Here is a 19,738-nt window from a genome sequence, read left to right as displayed (position 1 = left end):
TTTATGATCTGAGCATCGTGTCTGAATTCCCCCGTGAACACATTTTAAGCTGGTTTTTCTACTGTTAATTAAGTGTGGTGTCAATTTTCTTATTTTGTCTGTTTTGGCTTTTAAAGATTTTATTTAGAGAGAGGGGAAGGGAGGGAGAAAGAGAGGGAGAGAAATATCAATGTGTGGCTGCCTCTCACACCCCCAACTGGGGACCTGGCCCACAGCCCAGGCCTGTGCCCTGACTGGGAATCGAACTGGCGACCCTTTGGTTCACAGGCTGGTGCTCAATTCACTGAGCCACACCAGCCAGGGACTCCTATTAGTCTAGATATAAGAACTAAACAAGGGCAGTGGGGAGCTATCCCCTCCTTGACACTCTGTCATCTTCCTCGGGAATGCCCTCCTTTTTGAATCTTTACCGGAGGGCACATTTATTGATTTTAGAGAGGGCAGAAGCAAGGGAGAGAGAAACATTGATCAGGTGTCTCCCGTATGGCACACTGACTGGGGATTGAACTTGCAACCTAGGTATATGCCCTGACTGGAAACTGAACCTACAGCACCCCAGCCTTTTTTATTTTGGGGGTGTATGGGACAATGCTGAGCTACCCAGCCAGGGCAGAAATATCCTTTCTAATGGCGAGTCTATTGGTGAGTAAATGACATTCAAAAAGTTTTCAAATTGCATTCAGGTACGTTTTTAATTAAACTCTCCCACTGCTTTAATAGGTGAGGCAGACGTTTCCCAGAGACGACATTAACGTGACCCGTCCGAAGATGTCAGAGGGGGTGGGGGGCCCAGGGAGCTGCAACCTTCCTCACATGGTGTCCCCAGGTCAGGGACTAATCTCCGTCGAACACACGCCCTCCACACCTCCCGGGGAGCCATTTGGGGGGCACACCTGACACCATTTTCCAGAACTAACTGAGCCACTCCAGACTCAGAATGGCCCACGGAACACACACTGTAGCCCCATTTATCATCCGGGGGAAAAGGTATGGGGGGGACAGAAGGCGGGTCACTGGGTCAGTCCGTCTGCAGCGCCCCCTCAGAGTCCTCAGCGTCCCAGTCCTGTATGACCCTCAGGACGGCCTTGTCCACTTTGGGGCCCTCCAGCCGGGCCATCATGTCTGCTCCAGGGCTCTGCTTCCTCTCCCTGCAAAGCACAACACCAGGTTCTCGTCCATCCTGGAAAAGGGGACGGAATCTGTCGCACAGAAACGCGGCGCCCAGGAGAGCCCTCTGGTCTGTCCCATGGACACGGCGAGACCTGCGGGGACGCTCTCAGGAGCTCAGGATGGAGCCCAGGTGCCACCACGAATGAGGTGCGGTGGGCAGCCCCCCAATGACCCTTCCCCCACTGTGCACACTCTCGTGGGAGTCCCCTCTTTCACTGACCCACGGAATGGGGCAGGGGTAATGGCATGTGTCTCTTTCAAGATGAAGCAATAAAAGACCCTGGCTCTGTTTTGGGGTCTCGCTCTCCCTGCCCCCCCCCTTCATTCTGGAGGAAGCAGGCAGCAACGTCAGGAACCACCCTGAAGAGAGCACAGGGGGCCTCCCCCCAACAGCTACATGGGTGGCCTTCAGGCTTCAGTGACGTCCAGGGAACAACTTAACTGAGTCCCCTTGGGATGCCAGGAGCTGGGACCACCCAAGAAAGCACCTCCCGTATCTCAGACCCTCAGAAACTTTGTAAGAAAATGAATGTTCCTAAGGGTCTCCAGTTCCTAAGGGCTGCGGCCATTAGTTACAGAGCACCAGGTAGCTCGCTAATACGCCCAGGCGTGGCTGTGACCTTGACCCAGAAGCACGGCTGACTGAGGACGTCATGGGGTCAGGTGCTGTGCTAAGTCCCTTATAGGGACGCTTTCCTTTTTTTCCTAAATTCTCACCTGCAGAGATGGTTATTGATGTTAGAGGGAGGGAAGTGAGGGAGAGAGGGAGAGAAACATCGATCAATGTCCTCTCACAGGTGCCCCAAATGGGATGGAACCCAATACCCAGGCATGTGCCCTGACTGGGAATCGAACCCGCAACCTTTTGGTTTACAGGACAACACTCCAACCAGCTGAGCCACACCAGCCAGGGCAGGTGTACTTTCGGATTAAAAAGAAATATATCAGACAGGAGAATCCAGGTAAAATTTTCAACAGCACAGAAGCGGGAGCTTGGGATCGATCAGCCACAGAAAGAAGAGTATAAATCCCCAGGAAAAGAGAGGAGAGACGTAGCGGCACCTGCACATGGCGCCGTAGGTCCAGGACCCGGTCAGGACTTACAGAACGACCTTCGTGCCCGGTATCCACCTCCGAAAGGTCTCACGCAGGAGCCGCATGCCGCTGAGCCCAAGGTCGTTCCTGCTCACGTCCAGATGCCTCAGACTTGGGTGGCCGAGGAGCAAGGAGTTCACAACCTGGCAGCACCCGGAGGTGAGCAGGCACCCGTCCAGCCTGCGGGACAGACAGACAGATGACAGGGAGGTTGCCACGGCTCCCGTCCTGGAGCTGAGCTGGAAACCACACTCCGGGGGGGGAGCCTGATTTCAGTGCCTGCCACGTGCCTGCTTGTTGTGTGTTTGGGGTGCATATTCAGGACAGGCTATGAGGTCCCCGACTTGGAGACAGCAGGAGCCATGGATCTCATTCAAAAAGGTGAAAACTAAGGAACAAAGTAAACCGATGGACAAAATAGAACCAGAGGCAGGACTCACGGAGCAGACGGACAGCTGTCAGACGGGAGGGAAGGAGGGAGGATCAGAGGGAAGAAGGGGAAGGGATCAGCCAGGGAACATGCATGCGTGACCCACAGACACAGACAACAGTGTGGTGACAGCCCGAGGGACGGGGGGCAGGGCCTGGGTGGAGGGGAGCAAAGTTGGGGAATGGGGACATCGGTAATAGTGTCAACAATATCGATTGTAACAGCTCATTTAGGGAATGTTTGTTTGGCAGCACCAATGTGCTGGGCACTGCCCTGGGCTTTGATGACAACAGGAAAGGACGTCACAGGGTCCCTGGTGTCCTGGGACTCATGGTTGATCGGGGGCTGGATTTAAGGAGACAGGAAGCCAAATAAATATATAAATGTATTCTGTTGCCCTTAAACACTAGATGGTCACATATTCCTCCAGCAAACTGGGTTTATTTGGGGACAATAAAGAATTGGCATATGAGGTAGATAAAGAAGTTGGGATACATGTACACAATGGACTACGGCTCAGCCATACAAACAATGAAATCTTACAATTTATGCCCTGGCTGGTGTGGCGCAGTGGAGTGAGCGCCGGCCTGTGAACTGAAAGGTTATGGGTTCGATTCCCAGTCAGGGCACATGTCTGGGTTGCAGGCCAGGTCCCCAGTTGGGGGTGCACGAGAGGCAACCACACATTGATGTTTCTCTCCCTCTTTTTCTCTCTCCCTTCCCCTCTCTCTAAAAATATATAAAAATAAAGTCTAAAAAAAAAAAGAATTATTAAAAAAAGAAATCATACAATTTGCAACCTTGTGCTGAGGGAAATGAGTCAGTCAGAGAAAGACAAATACCAAGTGATCTCACTTGTTCTAATGAACAAGACACACACACAAACAAAGCAGAAACAGACTCACAGGCCAAGGAAAGAGTGAAGGCCGCCGGATGGGAGGGGCTGGGGGCTGGCTGTAAAGGCAAAGGGACCGAGAGGCACAGCTGGCAGTCACAGAACAGTCACGGCATGCAAAGTGCAGAGTGGGCAACAGTTCAGAGTATTGTAGTAACTATGTATGGAGACTACAGGAAATATCGGGGAGAACACTTCGTCTGTTACATGCATGTCTAACTACTCTGCTGTACTCCTGACACTAAAATAAAACAATATTAAATGTCCACTTTGGTTGACAAATTAAAGAATTATTTTTTTTTAATGGGATATTTAACATACAATGGAATAGTATTCAGCCCTGAAAAAGAGGCCCTGCATTGGAGGGAGCCTGAGGACATTATGCTCAGGGAGTGACCAGACCAGAAAGACAAATACTGCAAGAATTTGCATTTGTACCAACATCCCAGATGGCACTCCCGTCCGAGCCCCATGCTTGGAGAACCAATGCTCTGAAACTCCCCGGTCCCCCAGTCTCATGGAGGACAAAGATTCCCCTAGATTCTATCCTGGAAGGGTGTCATGGCCCCTTGTCCTCGTCTTCCGGAAGGAATGGCGGGGGGGGGTGTGTGTGACTCACTCAAGAACCTGCAGTCCAGAGTCAGGTTTCAGCAGGGCCTCACAGAGCAGGGTCACCCCGTCATCCTTCAGGCTGTTAAAGCCAAGGTCCAGACTCCTCAGGGTTCGATTCTGATCAAGAGCAGAGGCCATTTCCCGACAGCATCCAGAGGTCAGGGCGCAATGTCTCAGGCTGCGTAGGAAAAAAGTGCATAAGGGAACATCCAACCAGCACACCCTTCAACTTGACATCTTTCTTGCCCTTTTTTTTGGTATGACAACGTCACCGAGGTCTCATGAACACACCCTACGAGTCCCCCAGTCAAGGTGTACAGGCAGCGGTTTTTAGGGCCTTCACAGAGTTGTACAACATTGACAATGTTGGGATATTTTCGTCATTCTTGATTTCTTCCCCCACCCCACCTCGGCTCTAGCAACGGCTCATCTGCTTCCTGGATGTGTAGATGAAAGGATTAAAATCAGGATCCGGAAGCGCTACCTGCACCTCTGTGTCCACGACAGCGGGACAGGTTTGCCTCCTCTGGACAACTGATATAAACGGAATCATATACTATGTGGATTTGTGTCTGGCTTTTTTCATGGACCAAAATATTTTCAAGATTCCTGCACATTGCAGCCCTTATCAATACGATGTCTTTTTAAAAAAAAAATCCTCACATGAGGATATGTTTGTTGATTTTAGAGAGAGAGGGAGGGAGAGACAGACAGAGAAAGAGAGAGAGAGGGAGAGAGAGAGAAATACTGATATGAGACAGAGCATTAATTGGTTGCCTCCCGTATGTGCCCCGGCCGGGGATTAAACTCACAACCTAGGTTTGGGCTCTGACTGGGAATAGAACCCATGACCTTTTGGTGTATGAGACGATACTCCAACCTACTGAGCCATGAGCTACTCGGCCAGGGCATAACTTTTTTTTTAAATATTTTTTTCAATGACAGTTAACATTCAATATAATAATATTATAATATTATAATAGTTCCAGGTGTACAACATAGTTAGACATTTATATAACTTAGAAAGTAGTCCCCCTGGAAGGCCAAGTACCCACCTGGCTCCACACATAGTTATTACACTATTACAGACTCTATTCCCTGTGCTGGACTTTCCACCCCGGTGACTAACGGGAGAACACTGGGGGACTTACACCAGCCTCTGTAGAGGACACTTGGCATGTTGTAAGGCGTCCCAAAGCTCTTTGGCCCCTTCGTCCTTCAAGGCGTTTCCAGCCAAGCTCAGGTGGGTCAGCCTCTGGCTATTCTCAAGAGGACAGACAAGACTGTTATAGTGGAGCAGTGAGGGGTCACAGTTCTCCAGCCTGTGGGACAGAGACACACAGATGGAGGCAGCTCACTGCCCACCCACGAGTGGGCTTCTATTTTTATTTTTTAAGATTTTATTTATTTATTTTTAGAGAGAGGGGAAGGGAGGGAGAAAGAGAAGGAAAGAAGCATTGATGTGTGGTTGCCTCTCATGCACCCCCAACTGGGGACCTGGCCCACAACCCAGGCCTGTGCCCTGACTGGGAGTCAAACCGGTGACCCCCTGGTTCACAGGCTGGTGCTAAATCCACTGAGCCACACCAGCCAGGGCTGAGTGGGCTTTAAAAAAAATTATATACATATATATTTCAAATTTCCATTTATTTATTTGTTTTAGAGAGAGGAAGAGAGAAAAAAGAGAAAGAAACATCAATTTGTTGTCCCACTTAGTCATGCTTTTACTGGTTGCTTCTTATATGTGGCCTGACCAGGGATCGAACCCACAACTCTAGTGTATCCAGACAATGCTCTAACCAACTGAGCTCTCGGCCAGACTCATGACTGGGTTTTCTGCCTCCTACTGAGCGATGGAAATTTCAGTGGGCATTTCCTTCTAAATGCAAAAGCCTCGTCATACCTCTGGAACCGCCTCTGAGGGCTCCGAGGGTTACAGGTCAGGACAGCGACTTGGATGGGAGCAGGGCAGGCTGGAGGGATTGCGCATGGGGGGGCTGTGATACCGTGGGCTCAGGGGGGAAGGGACGTGGGTCAGCGAGGGAGGAATGGGTATCAGATGCAGACATGGCCTGGGGAGAGACGCCACCTAATCTCACACACACACACAAGATGCATCGGAGACAGGAGTGGGCATTCATGGGCATTCGTATCAGAGAGTCTAAGAGCGATGGTAGGGTGCTGAAAACATTTTTATTAGTCAGGAGAGATATGTGAATTTAACACTGTGATGTCGGGTGGGGGGGAGTGGAGGAGGACGTGGCGGGTAAATGGAGGTGGAGGGAGACCTAACCCGAGAGGCGAGCACACAACACGGGGAGCGGCTGATGGGCTGTGGAACTGGTCACCTGAAACGTGTATAATTTCAGTAACCAGTGTCACCTGAAAAGTAAAAAAATAAAATGTCTACTTTCCGACCGTGTAATTCCACGTTTACCAAGCTATACTAAAGTAGGAATCCAAAGCACACACAACTATTTTGCTGTTAGAAAACACTAAAGCCCTGGCTGGGTAGCTCCGTTGGTAGAGCTTTGTCCCATTACGCCAAGGTTGTGGGTTTCATCCCCAGCCAGGGCACGTACAGTGAATGCGTGACTAAGTGAAAACAACAAACTGATGTTTCTCTCTCTCTGTTCCCCTCTCTAAAATCAATAAAAATATTTAAAACAAACAAACAAACAATGTGACATCATTTCCTGCCCAACAGGCTGGCCAAGACAGAAACGAGGAAAAAGACAGTGACATGTGTTAGATGAGTGTGTGTAGATTGAGTGTGTAGATTGTATGGGTGTGCAATTGTCTGAGTGTGCAATTGTGTGTGGGTGTGTGATTGGTGGTTGTGATTATGTGTGAGTGTGTGAGAGTGCGTGTGTGATTGTGTGGTTGTGTTGTGTGTGGTCATGTGAGTGTGGGTATGTGATTTGTGGTTGTGACTGTGTGTGGGTGTGTAAGTGTGTGAGTGTGTGTGATTGTGTGAGAGTAGGCATATGATTGTGTGTGAATGTGTGACTGGGAGTGTAAGTGTGTGTTTGTGTGAGTGTGAGCATGTGGTTAGGACTGTAAGTGTGTGTGTGTGATTCTGTGAGTGGGTGTGTGATTGTGGGAGTGTTTGTGTCTGCGTGTGTGTGAGTGTGAGCAGCCCACACACCAGCTGCATGCAGGCAGACACCTGCATTGTTGCATAGATGTTATCGCTGAGCAGCCCCGAGGAACGAGCCGCAGATGGAACTGAACACAGATGGACACTAACGTGTCGGGTGATCCGATAAAGAACACACAGGAGAAGAGGCCACGGGAGCGCAGCCCAAAGCCGTGCGGAGCCACGCGGGGCTCTGTTCTAGTGCCCGGGCTGAGCAGTGCCGTGTGCACCAAAGGTAAGGACCCCGTCGGCCCAGCTGAACACGGTGGTTGTGGGGGCGGGCGGGACGCGCTGGTGGGGGTCCTGTCCACGCGGTGGAGAAAGGACGCCCCTGGGTCCCTGTAATTACACATTCTAGGTATTAGGTGTGGACGTGTACTTCTATGTACACAGTCTCTCTGGCTCCGCTCAACTCGCCACTGACCCATCTCTGTGATTATTTCAGTCTCGAGACCCAAGTTCCTTCCATGACACACGCATGCCCCTCACTGGCCTTGCCCCAGAAGCACTCTTCCTTCCAAGCAAACCAACGGCAGGCGTGACAACCGGCAGGCGCGACAACCGGAAGACTTACGACAGCCTCTCCAACGGGGCCACGGACAGGTAATAGGCGCCTGAGTCCTCCAGGGGGCTCCTCCTTAGCAGGAGCGTCTTCAGGTGCAAGTTGTGTTGGAGATTCCTGGCAAGGCCACGCAAGCCTGCAGGGGTGAGCGAGCAATCTTCCAGCCTGTGGGACGGCACAGGAACACCGAGGCTCAGTTCCTGGGGAGAACAGTGCCGGCAGAGCCACCCCCATCTCCCCAGGGACGCTCAGGGACATCTGAGCCGGGAAACCAGCGTCAGCACAGTCACAGATTATCGGTAGAGAAGAAGACCCACGTGGGGCGTCCCTGGCCGCCCAGCAACGGGCTTGATCCAGCCCTTGACATTCAGCTGCAGCATGGTGCTGATAACTAACAACATTATACACGAGAAACGGGCTACAGGAGTAACTCTTATGTTCTCACCACACCCAGAAAGCGGTGAGTACATGAGGCGAGGGCTGTGTTAATCAGCTTGATCGTGGTGGTCATGGAACAATGTATATGTACATTAAATGCCCACGTTGTATGCCTCAAAAAAAAAAGGAAAGCCCGGGCCAGGTAGCTCGGTTGGTTAGAGCATCATCCTGATACACCGAGGCTGTGGCTTCAATCCCTGGTCAGGGCACATACAAGAGTCAACCAATGAGTCATGAATAAGCGGAACAACAAATGGATGTCTCTGTCTCTCTCTCTCTCTCCCCCTCCCTCTCTCTCTCTAAAATTCAGTAAGAAAAAAAAAAGTAGTTTTAAAGGAGAGTGAAATGAATGAACAGAAAATTGACCTACCTTAATATAAAACACTACTGAATGTCAACTATAATAAACAAATTAAAAAAAAATAAAGACACCTCACAAGGTTAAAAGGAAGGAAACACTACCTGCAGAGCGACCATGTGACCCCCCCTGGGGAAAGGCCACCCGAGTGCCAGGCGTTCGCCCAGTCCGAGCTGGGGGCTTACCTCAGGCACTGTAGGAAGCAGTGCTGATATTTCACGGCCATGCACAGGACGTCCATGGCCTCCCCTCCCACTTCCGTGTCTTGTATTTCCAGGTAGCTCAGGTACTGGTTCTCCATCAAAACGAGGAGTAAGTCTTCAGTCACCACGGAGCGATGCACACACCTAAGACTGGAGGGGTAAGTGTGTCGTTATAATTGGCTATCATCGGCTAGTTAGTGCTTTTCAAACTGCGTTATTCGGGTATAATGGATAGACCCCAAAGGCACGTGCCCTGTAGTTAATGCATCCAATTCCACGAGCTTGGACGCATGCATGCACCTGTGAAGCCATCACCACCACCAAGGTGGCTACTTAGTTCTTTTCTCCCTCCGGCTTTACTGAGATATCGACGGATAACGATGTATCAGTTTAAGGTGTGTAGGTAATGCCTTGGTTTGATATACTTATACACTGCAGTGTGACGGCCACTGTGCTGTTAGCCAAGACCTCCCTCACGCCACATAATGACCATTCATCAGCAGCTCTCCAGTACACAATACAAATAACCCGAACCCGCAACCTGTAGGTGCTTCCCACAGAGGCTGCCCCAGTCTGCATCCCCCCCAACAGGGAACTGAGGTTCCCCTTTTCTCCACGTCCTCGCCAGCTCTGTTGTTTGTGGATTTATTGGTGGTGGCCCTTCTGACCGGTGTGAAATCTCACTGTGGTTTTAATTTGCATTTTTCTGATAAATAATGACATGGAGCATCTTTTTATAGACCCACGGACCCTCTGCGGGTCCTCTTCGGAAAAACAACCTCCCTCAGATGTGGAATCGAAAGAAAAGCGAAACTCATAGAAAAAGAGATGAGGTGTGTGTCTACCGGAGGCAGGCGGCTGTGGGGTGGGGTGAGGATGGTCAACAGGTACCCACTTCCACTCATAAAATAAACGAGTCCTGAGGATGTGGCGTGACAGCCTGGTGACTGTACACACTGCTCTGGGGCGTATTTGAAAGTGGCTCAGAGAGTAGAACCTTCTGGTCACAGAAACATCTTTTTAAATCCTCACCTGAGGATTTTTTTTTTTAATTGATTTGAGAGAGAGACATGGATCAGTTGCCTCCCATACATGTCCCAACCAGGGATTGAACCCACAACTTAGGTATGTGCTGACCGGGGATCGAACCCACAAACTTTAGGTATATGGGATGATGCTCCAACCAACCAAGCCACCTGGTCAGAGCAGAAACATTTTAAAAAAGATTTTACGTACTTATTTTTAGAGAGAGGGGAAGGGAGGGGGAAAAAGAGGGAGAGAAACATCAATGTGTGGTTGCCTGTTATGTACCCCCAACTGGGGACCTGGCTGGTAATCCAGGCATGTGCCCTGATCGGGAATTGAACCCGCGACCTTTCGGTTCACAGGCCGGTGCTCAACCCACTGAGCTACACCAGCCAGGGCAGCAGAAACATTTTTTCTTCTTCTTGTAACTACACCAGGTGATAGATGTTAACTAAACTCACTGTGTGCCTTTGCATCCGCATGGCGGGGGACAGACGGCATTGGGCCTAGTGAGCTACTCAGTCAGAGAGCGTGGCCGGCGTCCGTCTGACACTCACGTCAGTTTCCGCAGTTTGCAGTGTGGGTGCTTCAGCGCCTTGGAGAGAACCCTCAGTGTGTTGGGGTCCATCAGACTGTTGGTCAGAGCCAGGGCTTCCAAATCCTCGTGTGTCCGGAACACGGAGCAGAGGTCTTGCCACCAGCAAAAACGCTGATTGTTTCTCTCTGGTCTGTGTGGGAGGGAGACACCAGAAAGCACTGGAGGTTAGAGAGTGAACTGGGGAAGGCCAACGAGTAAACCCGGTGCTGGCGCTCCCTGCCCTGGTTGTGATGACCCATCTGTGAGGACTCTGGGGAGTCCCCTCATTAAAAATGCCCAGAAGAGCCCTGGCTGGCGTGGCTCAGTGGATTGAGCACCAGCCTGCAAACCAAAGGGTCGCCGGTTCAATTCCCAGTCAGGGCACAGGCCTGGGTTGCAAGCCAGGTCCCCAGCTGGGGGCGCATGAGAGGCAACCACACATGGATGTTTCTCTCCCTCTCTTTCTCTCTTCCTAACCCTCTCTCTAAAAATAAATAAATAAAATCTTTTTTAAGAAATGCCCAGAAGAGCCATTATAAGACTTCACATTTCATTCTGGAGAGATTCCCAGCCTCAGCGAAGGACACCTGTGTTTTCCCAGGAAGAGCCACGGCCTCCCCTCTCCCTAACCCTCGACGCCTGGGACAGGTAGGCAAGGGCCCTGGGTTGTGCAGACGGGCGAGGGAGAGCAGCGATCACGCACCCGGTGGAAGAAAGGGTGCAGGGGTGGAGGCTGCTGGCCTTGGCGGTGGTCAGGGTGACGGTGAGTTCCACCTCCCGCAGACGCTGACAGTGCCTGAGGCAGAAGGCAGACACCTGCAGGTCCTTACTCGTCCTGATGATCAGGGCCACTCGACGGCAATCGTGCAGGACCTCCCTCGCAAACGCCTGCTCCTGGGTCTCGTGCAGACAGTAGAACAGGTGCGGGACGCCGTGGTGCGCTGTGGACGGGCCGCACTCCTGCCACAGGGCTGGGATTACTTTGGGCAACTCCTTCTTGTTCCCCAGGGACAGCCTGCATCCGAAGGCCCGTGCCACCGCCAGGGCACACGTGTCCTTGAGGAGGCCGAACAGAAACACCGCCATGTGCGTCAGGTGGTTCCTCTTGCTCCCGGGGTGCGCCACCAGGGCTTTTATGCGGGCACGGTCCAGCATCCGGAAATCAGGGAGGCTTTGCGGGAAGCAGAGCACGTACAGCAGGGCCGCAAAAAATTCCTGGAAGCTCAGGAGGGCGAAGGCGAAGTGGTCCTCGCCGCCGGCCACCCGGCGAAGGATATGCGCCCCGAGGAGAGCAGCCAAGGCCGTGGGCTCCAGCCGGGCCTGCTCGAGCTCCTCCTTACCAAACACCCACTGTCTGTGCCACATCCCCTCGGCCGCCAGGGAGCAGAGGCCTGCCAGCAGCTCCTGCCGGCGGTCACTGGGAAGGCTTCCAGCGGAGCTCGGAAACGCGCTGGACAGGTACTGGGCCAAGACGGCGGTGGCGTTTGGGAACACGCCCGCGAGGTCCGCGTCTCTCGCCACCTCCTCCTTCAGACATGAGCAAACCAGCCAGCAGACTGCGGGAACTTGGCACAGGGAGAAGAGGGTGGAGTTTCCCATGGCGAAGCGCAAGGCTGCCTCGGCCTGCCCGTTGTTGCCGAAATACGTCCTGAAATACTGGGTTCTTTCAGCCTCCGTGAAACCCATGAGCGTCATGACGGAGGGAGACTTGAGAAAGGGCTTAACGACCCTCCAGGAGGACAGCCTCAGCAGGACCAGCAGCGTGGCCTCGGGGAGCAGCCTCCCGCTCAGCAGGCTGGCCAGGAGGACGGGCGCCGGCAGCTTCCGGCTCCAGTCCTCACTCAGGTCCTCTGGTCGATCCGGGAGGGTCAGCGTCAGGTCCTCGAAGCCGTCCAGGACAAGCAGTAGATGCTCTGGCTTGGACAGCACCTTGGCCATGTGAGCCTGAGAGCCCGGCCACTGGAGTGACATCAGCTCACACAGGCTCTGCTCCTTGTCCTGGGCCACATCCCAACAGGGGACATAGAAAGCGTATCGGAACTTGTGGCAGTAGAACGTGTTTCCTGCCCACTCCAGCATCACTTTGTGGGCCAGGGTTGTTTTTCCCACCCCGGCGACTCCCATTAGGACGACTGTCTTGGGCGGCCGACCTTGAGGTCTCCTGGGAAGAAACAGACACGGGAAGAGCCTCTGGTGCGTGGGTATGTCTTGGTAGAAGAAGTCCACTTGGTTCCCAGGCCACACGGCCTCGTTCCCCACGGGAGAATACTGATACATCACGCGTAGTCGGTAGTTCTGTAGTTCATCTAGGTTAGCGAGAAGGGAGAAACACAGGAGACACCATCAGGGTTAATTGTGAGAGCTAATGAAGCCTCAGCCCTGGCCGGGTAACTCGGCTTGTTAGAGCATCATCCAGTTACGCCAAAGTTGCAGGTTCAATTCCTGGTCAGGGTGTAACAGAACCCCTGGGCTGCTCCGATTGAAACAACCCACGGGCTGTTTAGTTAGGGGCCCGATTGCCCGCCGCCAGAATCATAACTCTGAATACCAGGGTTTGGTGAAAAGAAAAAGAATTGTTTATTTGCACATAGTCCTGCCTCCCCCTCCCAGACCTGGCCAGTCTTACGGGAGTCAGAAACACCGTTTCCCTACTTCCTAGGCACAGTTCAGCTTTACCAGCAGCTGCCAATCACTCAGTTCTGATTGGGGAGGTCCTTTCTGTGCTGCGGTGCCCTCCAGCTCTCAATGCAGGAACGCCTGGATTCTCAGCCTCCTTGTAAACTGCCTTCTTCCTGCAAACCGCATGGATCTCCTCTCCTTCTCAAAGCAGCCTGGCAAGAGCCTCTTCTTAAAGCCGCCTGGAGATCCCTTCTCCAAGCCACATGGAGGGAGCCCACAAGAGCCCGAGAGTGAGGGCGTGAGGGCCAGAGAGAGCCTGAGAGAGAGCCTCCTAGAGCCAGAGCCAGCCCATAATGTCTACAGCTCCTTCTCTCTCCCTCCCTGCCTCCTCTCTCCCCCTGCGTCCTCTCACGCAGTGGGTGTTGCAAGCAGTCCTGACCATTCACAGAACCCTCCATAGGCTCTGTCTGCTTCTTCCGTCCCAGCCCACAGTCCAAGATCCCTCCCATCTTCCTGAGTCTTGGAAGTAAAGCGGATCTTTGCAACAATGTATCCAGCCACTCGCTCCAGGCATGCAAGGGCATCCTGAAAGCTGCTTCCTGCTCCCCATCTCCCAGCCACAAACTCTGGGGTTTGTTTTTGGACTCCCCTGTTTCTGTAACAAGGGCACATACAAGAATCAACCACTGAACGCATAAATAAGTGGAACAACAAATTGACCTCTCTCTCTCTCTCCCTCTCTCCGTCTAAAATCAATAAGTAAAAGTTAAAATTAAAAAACAAGAAAGAACCCCTGGCTGGTGGGGCTCAGTGGACTGAGCACTGGCCTGCAAACCAAAGGGTCGCTAGTTTGATTCCCTGTCAGGGCACAGGCCTGGGTTGTGGGATGGGTCCCCGTTGGTGGTGTTATGGAGCATTAGCGAGCAAAGAGGACACGAGGCAATTTAGAAGTAAATTTATGGCGTTTATTTACCTGGCCAGGGACGGGTCTTCCCACTTTCAGAAGCAGAAGATGGGAGAGCCGCCCCGCCTTACAGACTAAAAGGTTTTTTAAAGGCAACAGAACTGTTCCTATGTCCTTGAGGTAACTAGATAACAACAAAAGAAAAAACTACACAGGCGTGAGAAACTACATATATACACACTTTCTAATTTAGAAGGAACTTCAGCTGATAAATACTTGGCCCGACACTATTCTCATGTCCTTGGGGTAGCCAGATAACAGCTAGTCAGCTAGCAAAAGGGGCTCAAGGTTGCTAGGATACGTGAGCAAAAAATAACCTGCCACTGAGGTAAAACGCAAAAGATGGCAAAGAGTAAAAAAATAACCCATTACATTGGCATGTGAGAGGCAACCACACACTGATGTGTCTCTCCTTCTCTTTCTCCCTGCCTTCCCCTCTCTCTAAAAATAAATAAAATCTTTACAAAAATAAAAAATAAGAATAAAAAAAGAAAGAAAACCAGCCTTAAGGTTGACAACCAGCCCCACCACACACTTAGATACAAGGCGCACTTTCCTGGAGAGCCGGGCTCAGTTAAGAACTACAGGTCACAGAAAAGTTAACTGGAAGTCAACTTCAACCAACCAAGGGCTGCTTTTGACATGAGACATTGGGATGGGTGGGTAGGTGTAAAGCTGTTGACATCGATACATTGAGTCCACAGCTTCAGAGCCAAGTGGAACCACAGTTCTTTTAGCCCATTCTCCACATTTCTTTTTTAAAAGATTTTCTTTATTTACTTTTAGAGAGAGGGGAAGGGAGGGAGAAAGAGAGGGAGAGAAACATCCATGTGTGGTTGCCTCTTGCACGCCCCCAACTGGGGACCTGGCCTGCAACCCAGGCATGTGCCCTGGCCGGGAATTGAACCAGTGACCCCTTGGTGCACAGGCTGGTACTCAATCCACTGAGCCACACCGGCCAGGGCTTCACATTCCTTGACTTACAGATAGAAGCTTGCTGTTTCAGCTCTGCCTATGTCATCTGAATTCAAAGCAAAAACAACAGGGAGGTGGGACCTGCTAAGAGCTCCTGTCTACTTTTACCCTCAGGAGAAATCTGCTTACATCACATGGCCTAGGACTGGCACCCCAATGTCAAGAAAAGCTGGGGAACAGTCCTGTAGGGCTGGGCACGTTTTATCTATTAGCACCTGAGAAGGCGGGTGAAAGACAGGACTGGTCACAGACCTCCACCTCGATCTGTGATTCTCTTTCTGTCGCTCCCATGCCCTCAACTGCACACTTCATGAATCAGAAACGGTGTCTGGCTCCCCCTGTATCCCCTCAAATGGGTAGGAAGGAGCTTATAAGGAACCTGAAAACGACTCACTCATTAGCTCTATGACTTGATGCAGGTCACAGAATCTCTGCATCATCTCTGACACTGAAGCAGGATGTATGACTCTGGACTCTGCCCACAGTGTTAAAACCAGAAGCTCTCACCCTGGCCGGGTGGCTCAGCTGGTTGGAGCATCGTCCCGCGCACCAAAAGGTTGTGGGTTCCATCCCCGGTCGGGGCACATACCTGGGTTGCAGGTTTGATCCTCAGTCGGGTCACATGTGGAAGGCAACTGATGGATGTTTCTCTCTTTATCAAATCAATAAACATATCCTCAGGTGAATATTAAAAAAAATAAAAATATAAAATATAAAACCAGCAGCTCTCCAGGATTTGCTGAGGGAGTGAAATCGCACTAGACCAACACTAGAACTGACAACCCCGCGTTCCACTCTGTGTGCTCTCGTGACGCGTTCCCGTGGTTCCCTTGGGCAGCCTGGTTGGAAGGCTGTTTTCTAGAATCCTACTTTTGACAGTCCATGTTAGAAGGGGTGGGGGAAGGCGTGATGAGTTAATGCCGTTATGGAAAAATTTAACAAAAATATTAAAAGTAGAACTACCCAGCAATCCCACTTCTGGGCATTTATCTGAAGAAACTCAAAACGCTACTTAGAAAAGATTGATGTATCTCTATGTTCATGGCAGCATTATTTATAACAGCCAAGATACGGAAGCAACCCAAGGGCCCCTCAACAGACAAGTGGATGAAGGAGATATGGAACATATATGCAATGGAATATTACTGAGCTATAAAAAGGATGAAATCTTACCATTTGTAACAGCATGGATGGGCGTAGAGGGTATGATGTTCCGTAAAATAAGTCAGAGAAAGACAAATACCATATGATTCCACTTATACGTGGAATCAAAAAACAGTATAAATGAACAAACTAAACAGACACAGACTCACAGACAGAACAGAATGATGGTTGCCAGATGGGAGGGGATGGGGGACGGGGTGAAAAAGGTGAAGGAATTAAGAAGAACAGATTTCTGGTTATAAAAATAGTCACGGGGATGTAGAGTCCAGCACAGGGAATGGTCAATAATATCGTAATTACTACGAACAGTGCCAGGCGAGTGCTGGAAACATCAGGGGGATCCCTTTGTAAGTTACATAAACATCTAATCGCTATGCGGCCCACCTGAAGCTAATAGAATGTCAACTGTCAACTGTAGTGAAAAAATAAAACATTTTAAATTTAAAAAAATAAAATTTTAGCCCTTAAAAAAAAAGTTGGCTGGAAAGATAGAGGAAAAGGAAGAACACTGTGTAAATAAATCATCGAGTCTTTAAAATACATATTCTTTTCTTCAAAAAAAAGAAAACGATATCTGCCATATTTGCTCATCTACCCACCTTTCCTATTCTGGCCCCGATTTTTCTCTGGAGCACCCCTCCCGGCTCTCGGTCTGTGACCTTGGGTGGGGGCTGGTCCTACCGCTGAGCTCTCTCACACACGTGTGAGTCCGTCTCAGCCGACCTCCTCAATGGAGGAGCTCACGGCCTCAGTTCATTCTGCGGAGTCCACTTGGGGACACTCCTACTTCTGCTGGTGTTGCTAAGATGGTGCCACTTCTGCTTAGCGCAGCTGGTGGCAGAGCTTGTCACGGTAGGTGCGGAGAGACCGCGCAAGACTAAAGCCGCTGGAAGAGAGGAAGCTAGGACAAGAGAAAGGATGTCACCAGGGTATAGACTGAGCCCCTACATCCTCTGGGCGGGGGGGCTGGCATTCCTAGTAAGGTGAGCCCACAACTACTCTTTGTTCTTGAGTCCTGGCTCATGGGAGAGACACCCAACTCATTTACAACCCACCTCGCCTTAGGAATTGAGTTTCTCTTCCCAGCCCATAGCCCTTTCTCTTTGAGGGCTTGTCACGATCGGGACACATACCGGATTCTTCTGCCTCCACATTCATTTGTGTTCCTCTCAGGTTCAAGGCCTCGGGCTCCAAGTTAGGTAGGAGGTCTGGAACAGACAAGGAACCAGGCTGTCCCATGGGAACGAGAAGACGGACAGACGTGAGCGCAACGTGGGCCCTTTCGGGACAGGAGCGGCCGCACCGTCCAAGTAGCTCACCGCTTTGGGGGGAAGATTAGCAGGACTGCGTCGTGATGTCAGGGAGTGAGGAAACGGTGCTATTTCATGAGGAAGGTGTTCAAGACCCTATAGATGCATCACCCATCTGCGCACCTATGACAAGCTAGGTGCTGTGCCAGGGTCTGGGACGACATGGCCAATGAGACAGATAAGGGACCTCGCTACCTGCTGTGTAGATTTATGAACTGTGTGGTTCATGTTTTCTCAGTTCTTACCGGTGCTTGACAACTTGTAATGTCGGCTCTTGGATGAGGTATGTAATGTCTCGTGCCCTGTTTGTGGGTTTGTCTTTATTTATTTTTGTGCGTGTGTTAAGTTTGGCTTTCTGTATTTTGAAGATGCTGTTGATAGAGAAGTTTATGATCTCAGTCCCTCCTGTGGAATCGAACCCCTTTATTATTATGAAATGGCCCTTTTTGGTCTTTAATTTGCTTGCCTTAAATATGATGCTGCTGCCCTGGCTGGTGTGGCTCAGTGGTTTGAGCACCGGCCTGTGAACCAAAAGGTCGCCAGTTGGATTCCCAGTCAGGGCACATGTCTGGGCTGCAGACCAGGTCCCCAGCTGAGGGCATGTGAGAGGCAACCAACTGATGTTTCTCTCCCCCTCTTTCTCCTTCCCTTCCCCCCTCTCTAAAAATAAATGAATGAAATATTTTTAAAAATATTATGCTTGTGCTGCTGGGCTTACCATAGCTGTCCCAGCTTTCTGCTGTTGAGCGATTTCATCATAGCATGTTTTTCTCCCATTTTACTTCCAGCTGCCCTGTGTCTTTGTCTTTCTGTGATCATCTCGTATAAGCGGTATCAGGTTAAGTTTTTAAAAATATACGAACAGGAGAGTCTTTGCTTTTGGGGGTCAGAGTCGACACCTCACTCCATTATTTACTCTCTTGTTCAAGTGGCCAGTACAGGAGACCCATAAATCACTTCCTTCCTCTGCACCACCCCCCCATTTAGCATCCCAGATAATCACTCACTTTGTAATTCCATCTGTACCCGAAGACACAGCTGCGTCTGGTTCATCTTGGCAAAGATGTCATGAGTCACATCCCAAGCTAGCCGTCCGGGGAAGTACTCTGTCAAGAGATGAATCACCTCCCCCCATGTGGCTGTCTTCACCAGGCCCCAGGTGATCTGGACAGAGCCAGGTCTGGGGTTCTCATCCACTAAAAGTTGTTTGAACCTTTGTAGCTCCTCCTTGCTTAGGTAGAGCATGTATAGCATGACCCCGTCTTTGAAAGGGTAGGAGTATGAGGATATCAAGGATGAGATAAAAGACTGGGAGGAGGAGGAGGAGGTGGTGGTGGTGATGCTGGAAAAGGAACTAGAATTCATATTCACACTCATCTTCACTCAAGTCCAAGAACCTCGGGCACCACTGATAAAACCAGCCAATCAGAAGACAGAACAGTTGAAACCTGTGGAGACATGAAATGTAAGAAAATGAAGACCCTACCCAAGAGGACAGATTTATTTAATTCGTAGTTGGGGCACCCTACCATGTGCCTGGGACGCTGCACCTCCTTAGCTCAAAGATTCTCTTTCTGTGGAAAAGCTGGTGGTCCATCCAGCATTTGGGCTCAGTCTTGAGACTTGAATCTACTTTGTAGTTTTCATTCTCTCTATTTCTCTCTCTCTGTCTCATTTTTAAAAAATCCTCACCTGAGGATATGTCGACTGATTTTGAGAGAGAGAGAAAGGGAGAGAAACATCGATGTGACATCAATCAGTTGCCTCCTGTACGTGCCCTGACTGGGAACCAAACCTGCAACCTAGGCATGTGCCCTGACTGGGGATCGAACCTGCAACCTTTTGGTGTACAGTAGGATGCTCCAACTGACTGAGCCACCAGGCCAGGTCCATAGTTTTCATTCTCTATGCCACTTATGAGCAAGGTAACATCCCTTCATTGGTTAATCACAGAACATCTCTGTGTTATTTTTAAAAGTGCCTGGAGTCAAAGGTCTGTTAATCCTCTCTATCCATCCCTCCATCGTACCATCTTTCTTTGTCTTCTTCTCCCATGTTTACTATGGACAAGACTGGAATGTGGAGAAGGGACAAAAGAATGACGTCCCTAGCAGGAGACGGGCTTTCTTCTTGGTCCACCTGCTACTCATATACTATGGCTTCTCTGAGCTGTCTTTAACGATTATGTTTTAATCCTCAAC

General features: G+C 50.6%; 1 protein-coding gene across 1 annotated transcript; it reads right to left on the bottom strand.

Moving 5' to 3' along the window:
• Positions 1-899: 899 nt before the first annotated feature.
• Positions 900-18,914, bottom strand: NLRP8 (NLR family pyrin domain containing 8). Its single transcript, XM_090259268.1, has 10 exons — positions 18,545-18,914; positions 17,361-17,435; positions 11,209-12,811; positions 10,486-10,656; positions 8,885-9,052; positions 7,916-8,068; positions 5,354-5,524; positions 4,210-4,380; positions 2,275-2,445; positions 900-1,148 (listed from the first exon to the last, which is right to left on the bottom strand). Exons 1-10 carry the CDS (start codon positions 18,912-18,914, stop codon positions 1,019-1,021), a joined length of 3,183 nt encoding a protein of 1,060 aa, XP_090115394.1. The 3' UTR covers positions 900-1,018.
• Positions 18,915-19,738: the final 824 nt, after the last annotated feature.

The sequence above is a fragment of the Furipterus horrens genome, unplaced genomic scaffold (genome assembly GCF_987537825.1).
Source record: "Furipterus horrens unplaced genomic scaffold, mFurHor1.1.pri manual_scaffold_13, whole genome shotgun sequence".
In the NCBI taxonomy this organism is placed as follows: Eukaryota; Metazoa; Chordata; class Mammalia; order Chiroptera; family Furipteridae; genus Furipterus; species Furipterus horrens.
Note: the sequence above shows the minus strand (reverse complement) of the source record. Positions and strands in the feature narration are given on the sequence as shown.

Bases quoted from the DNA above. Each gene is read 5' to 3' on its own strand.
- NLRP8 (XM_090259268.1), bottom strand. From the start codon at position 18,914: ATGAGTGTGAATATGAATTCTAGTTCCTTTTCCAGCATCACCACCACC. The intron at 12,812-17,360 runs GTATGTGTCCCG...TCGCTAACCTAG, and splicing joins TGTGGAGGCAGAAGAATCCG to ATGAACTACAGAACTACCGA. The intron at 1,149-2,274 runs GTAAGTCCTGAC...TGTGCTTTGCAG, and splicing joins CCGGGCACGAAGGTCGTTCT to GGAGAGGAAGCAGAGCCCTG.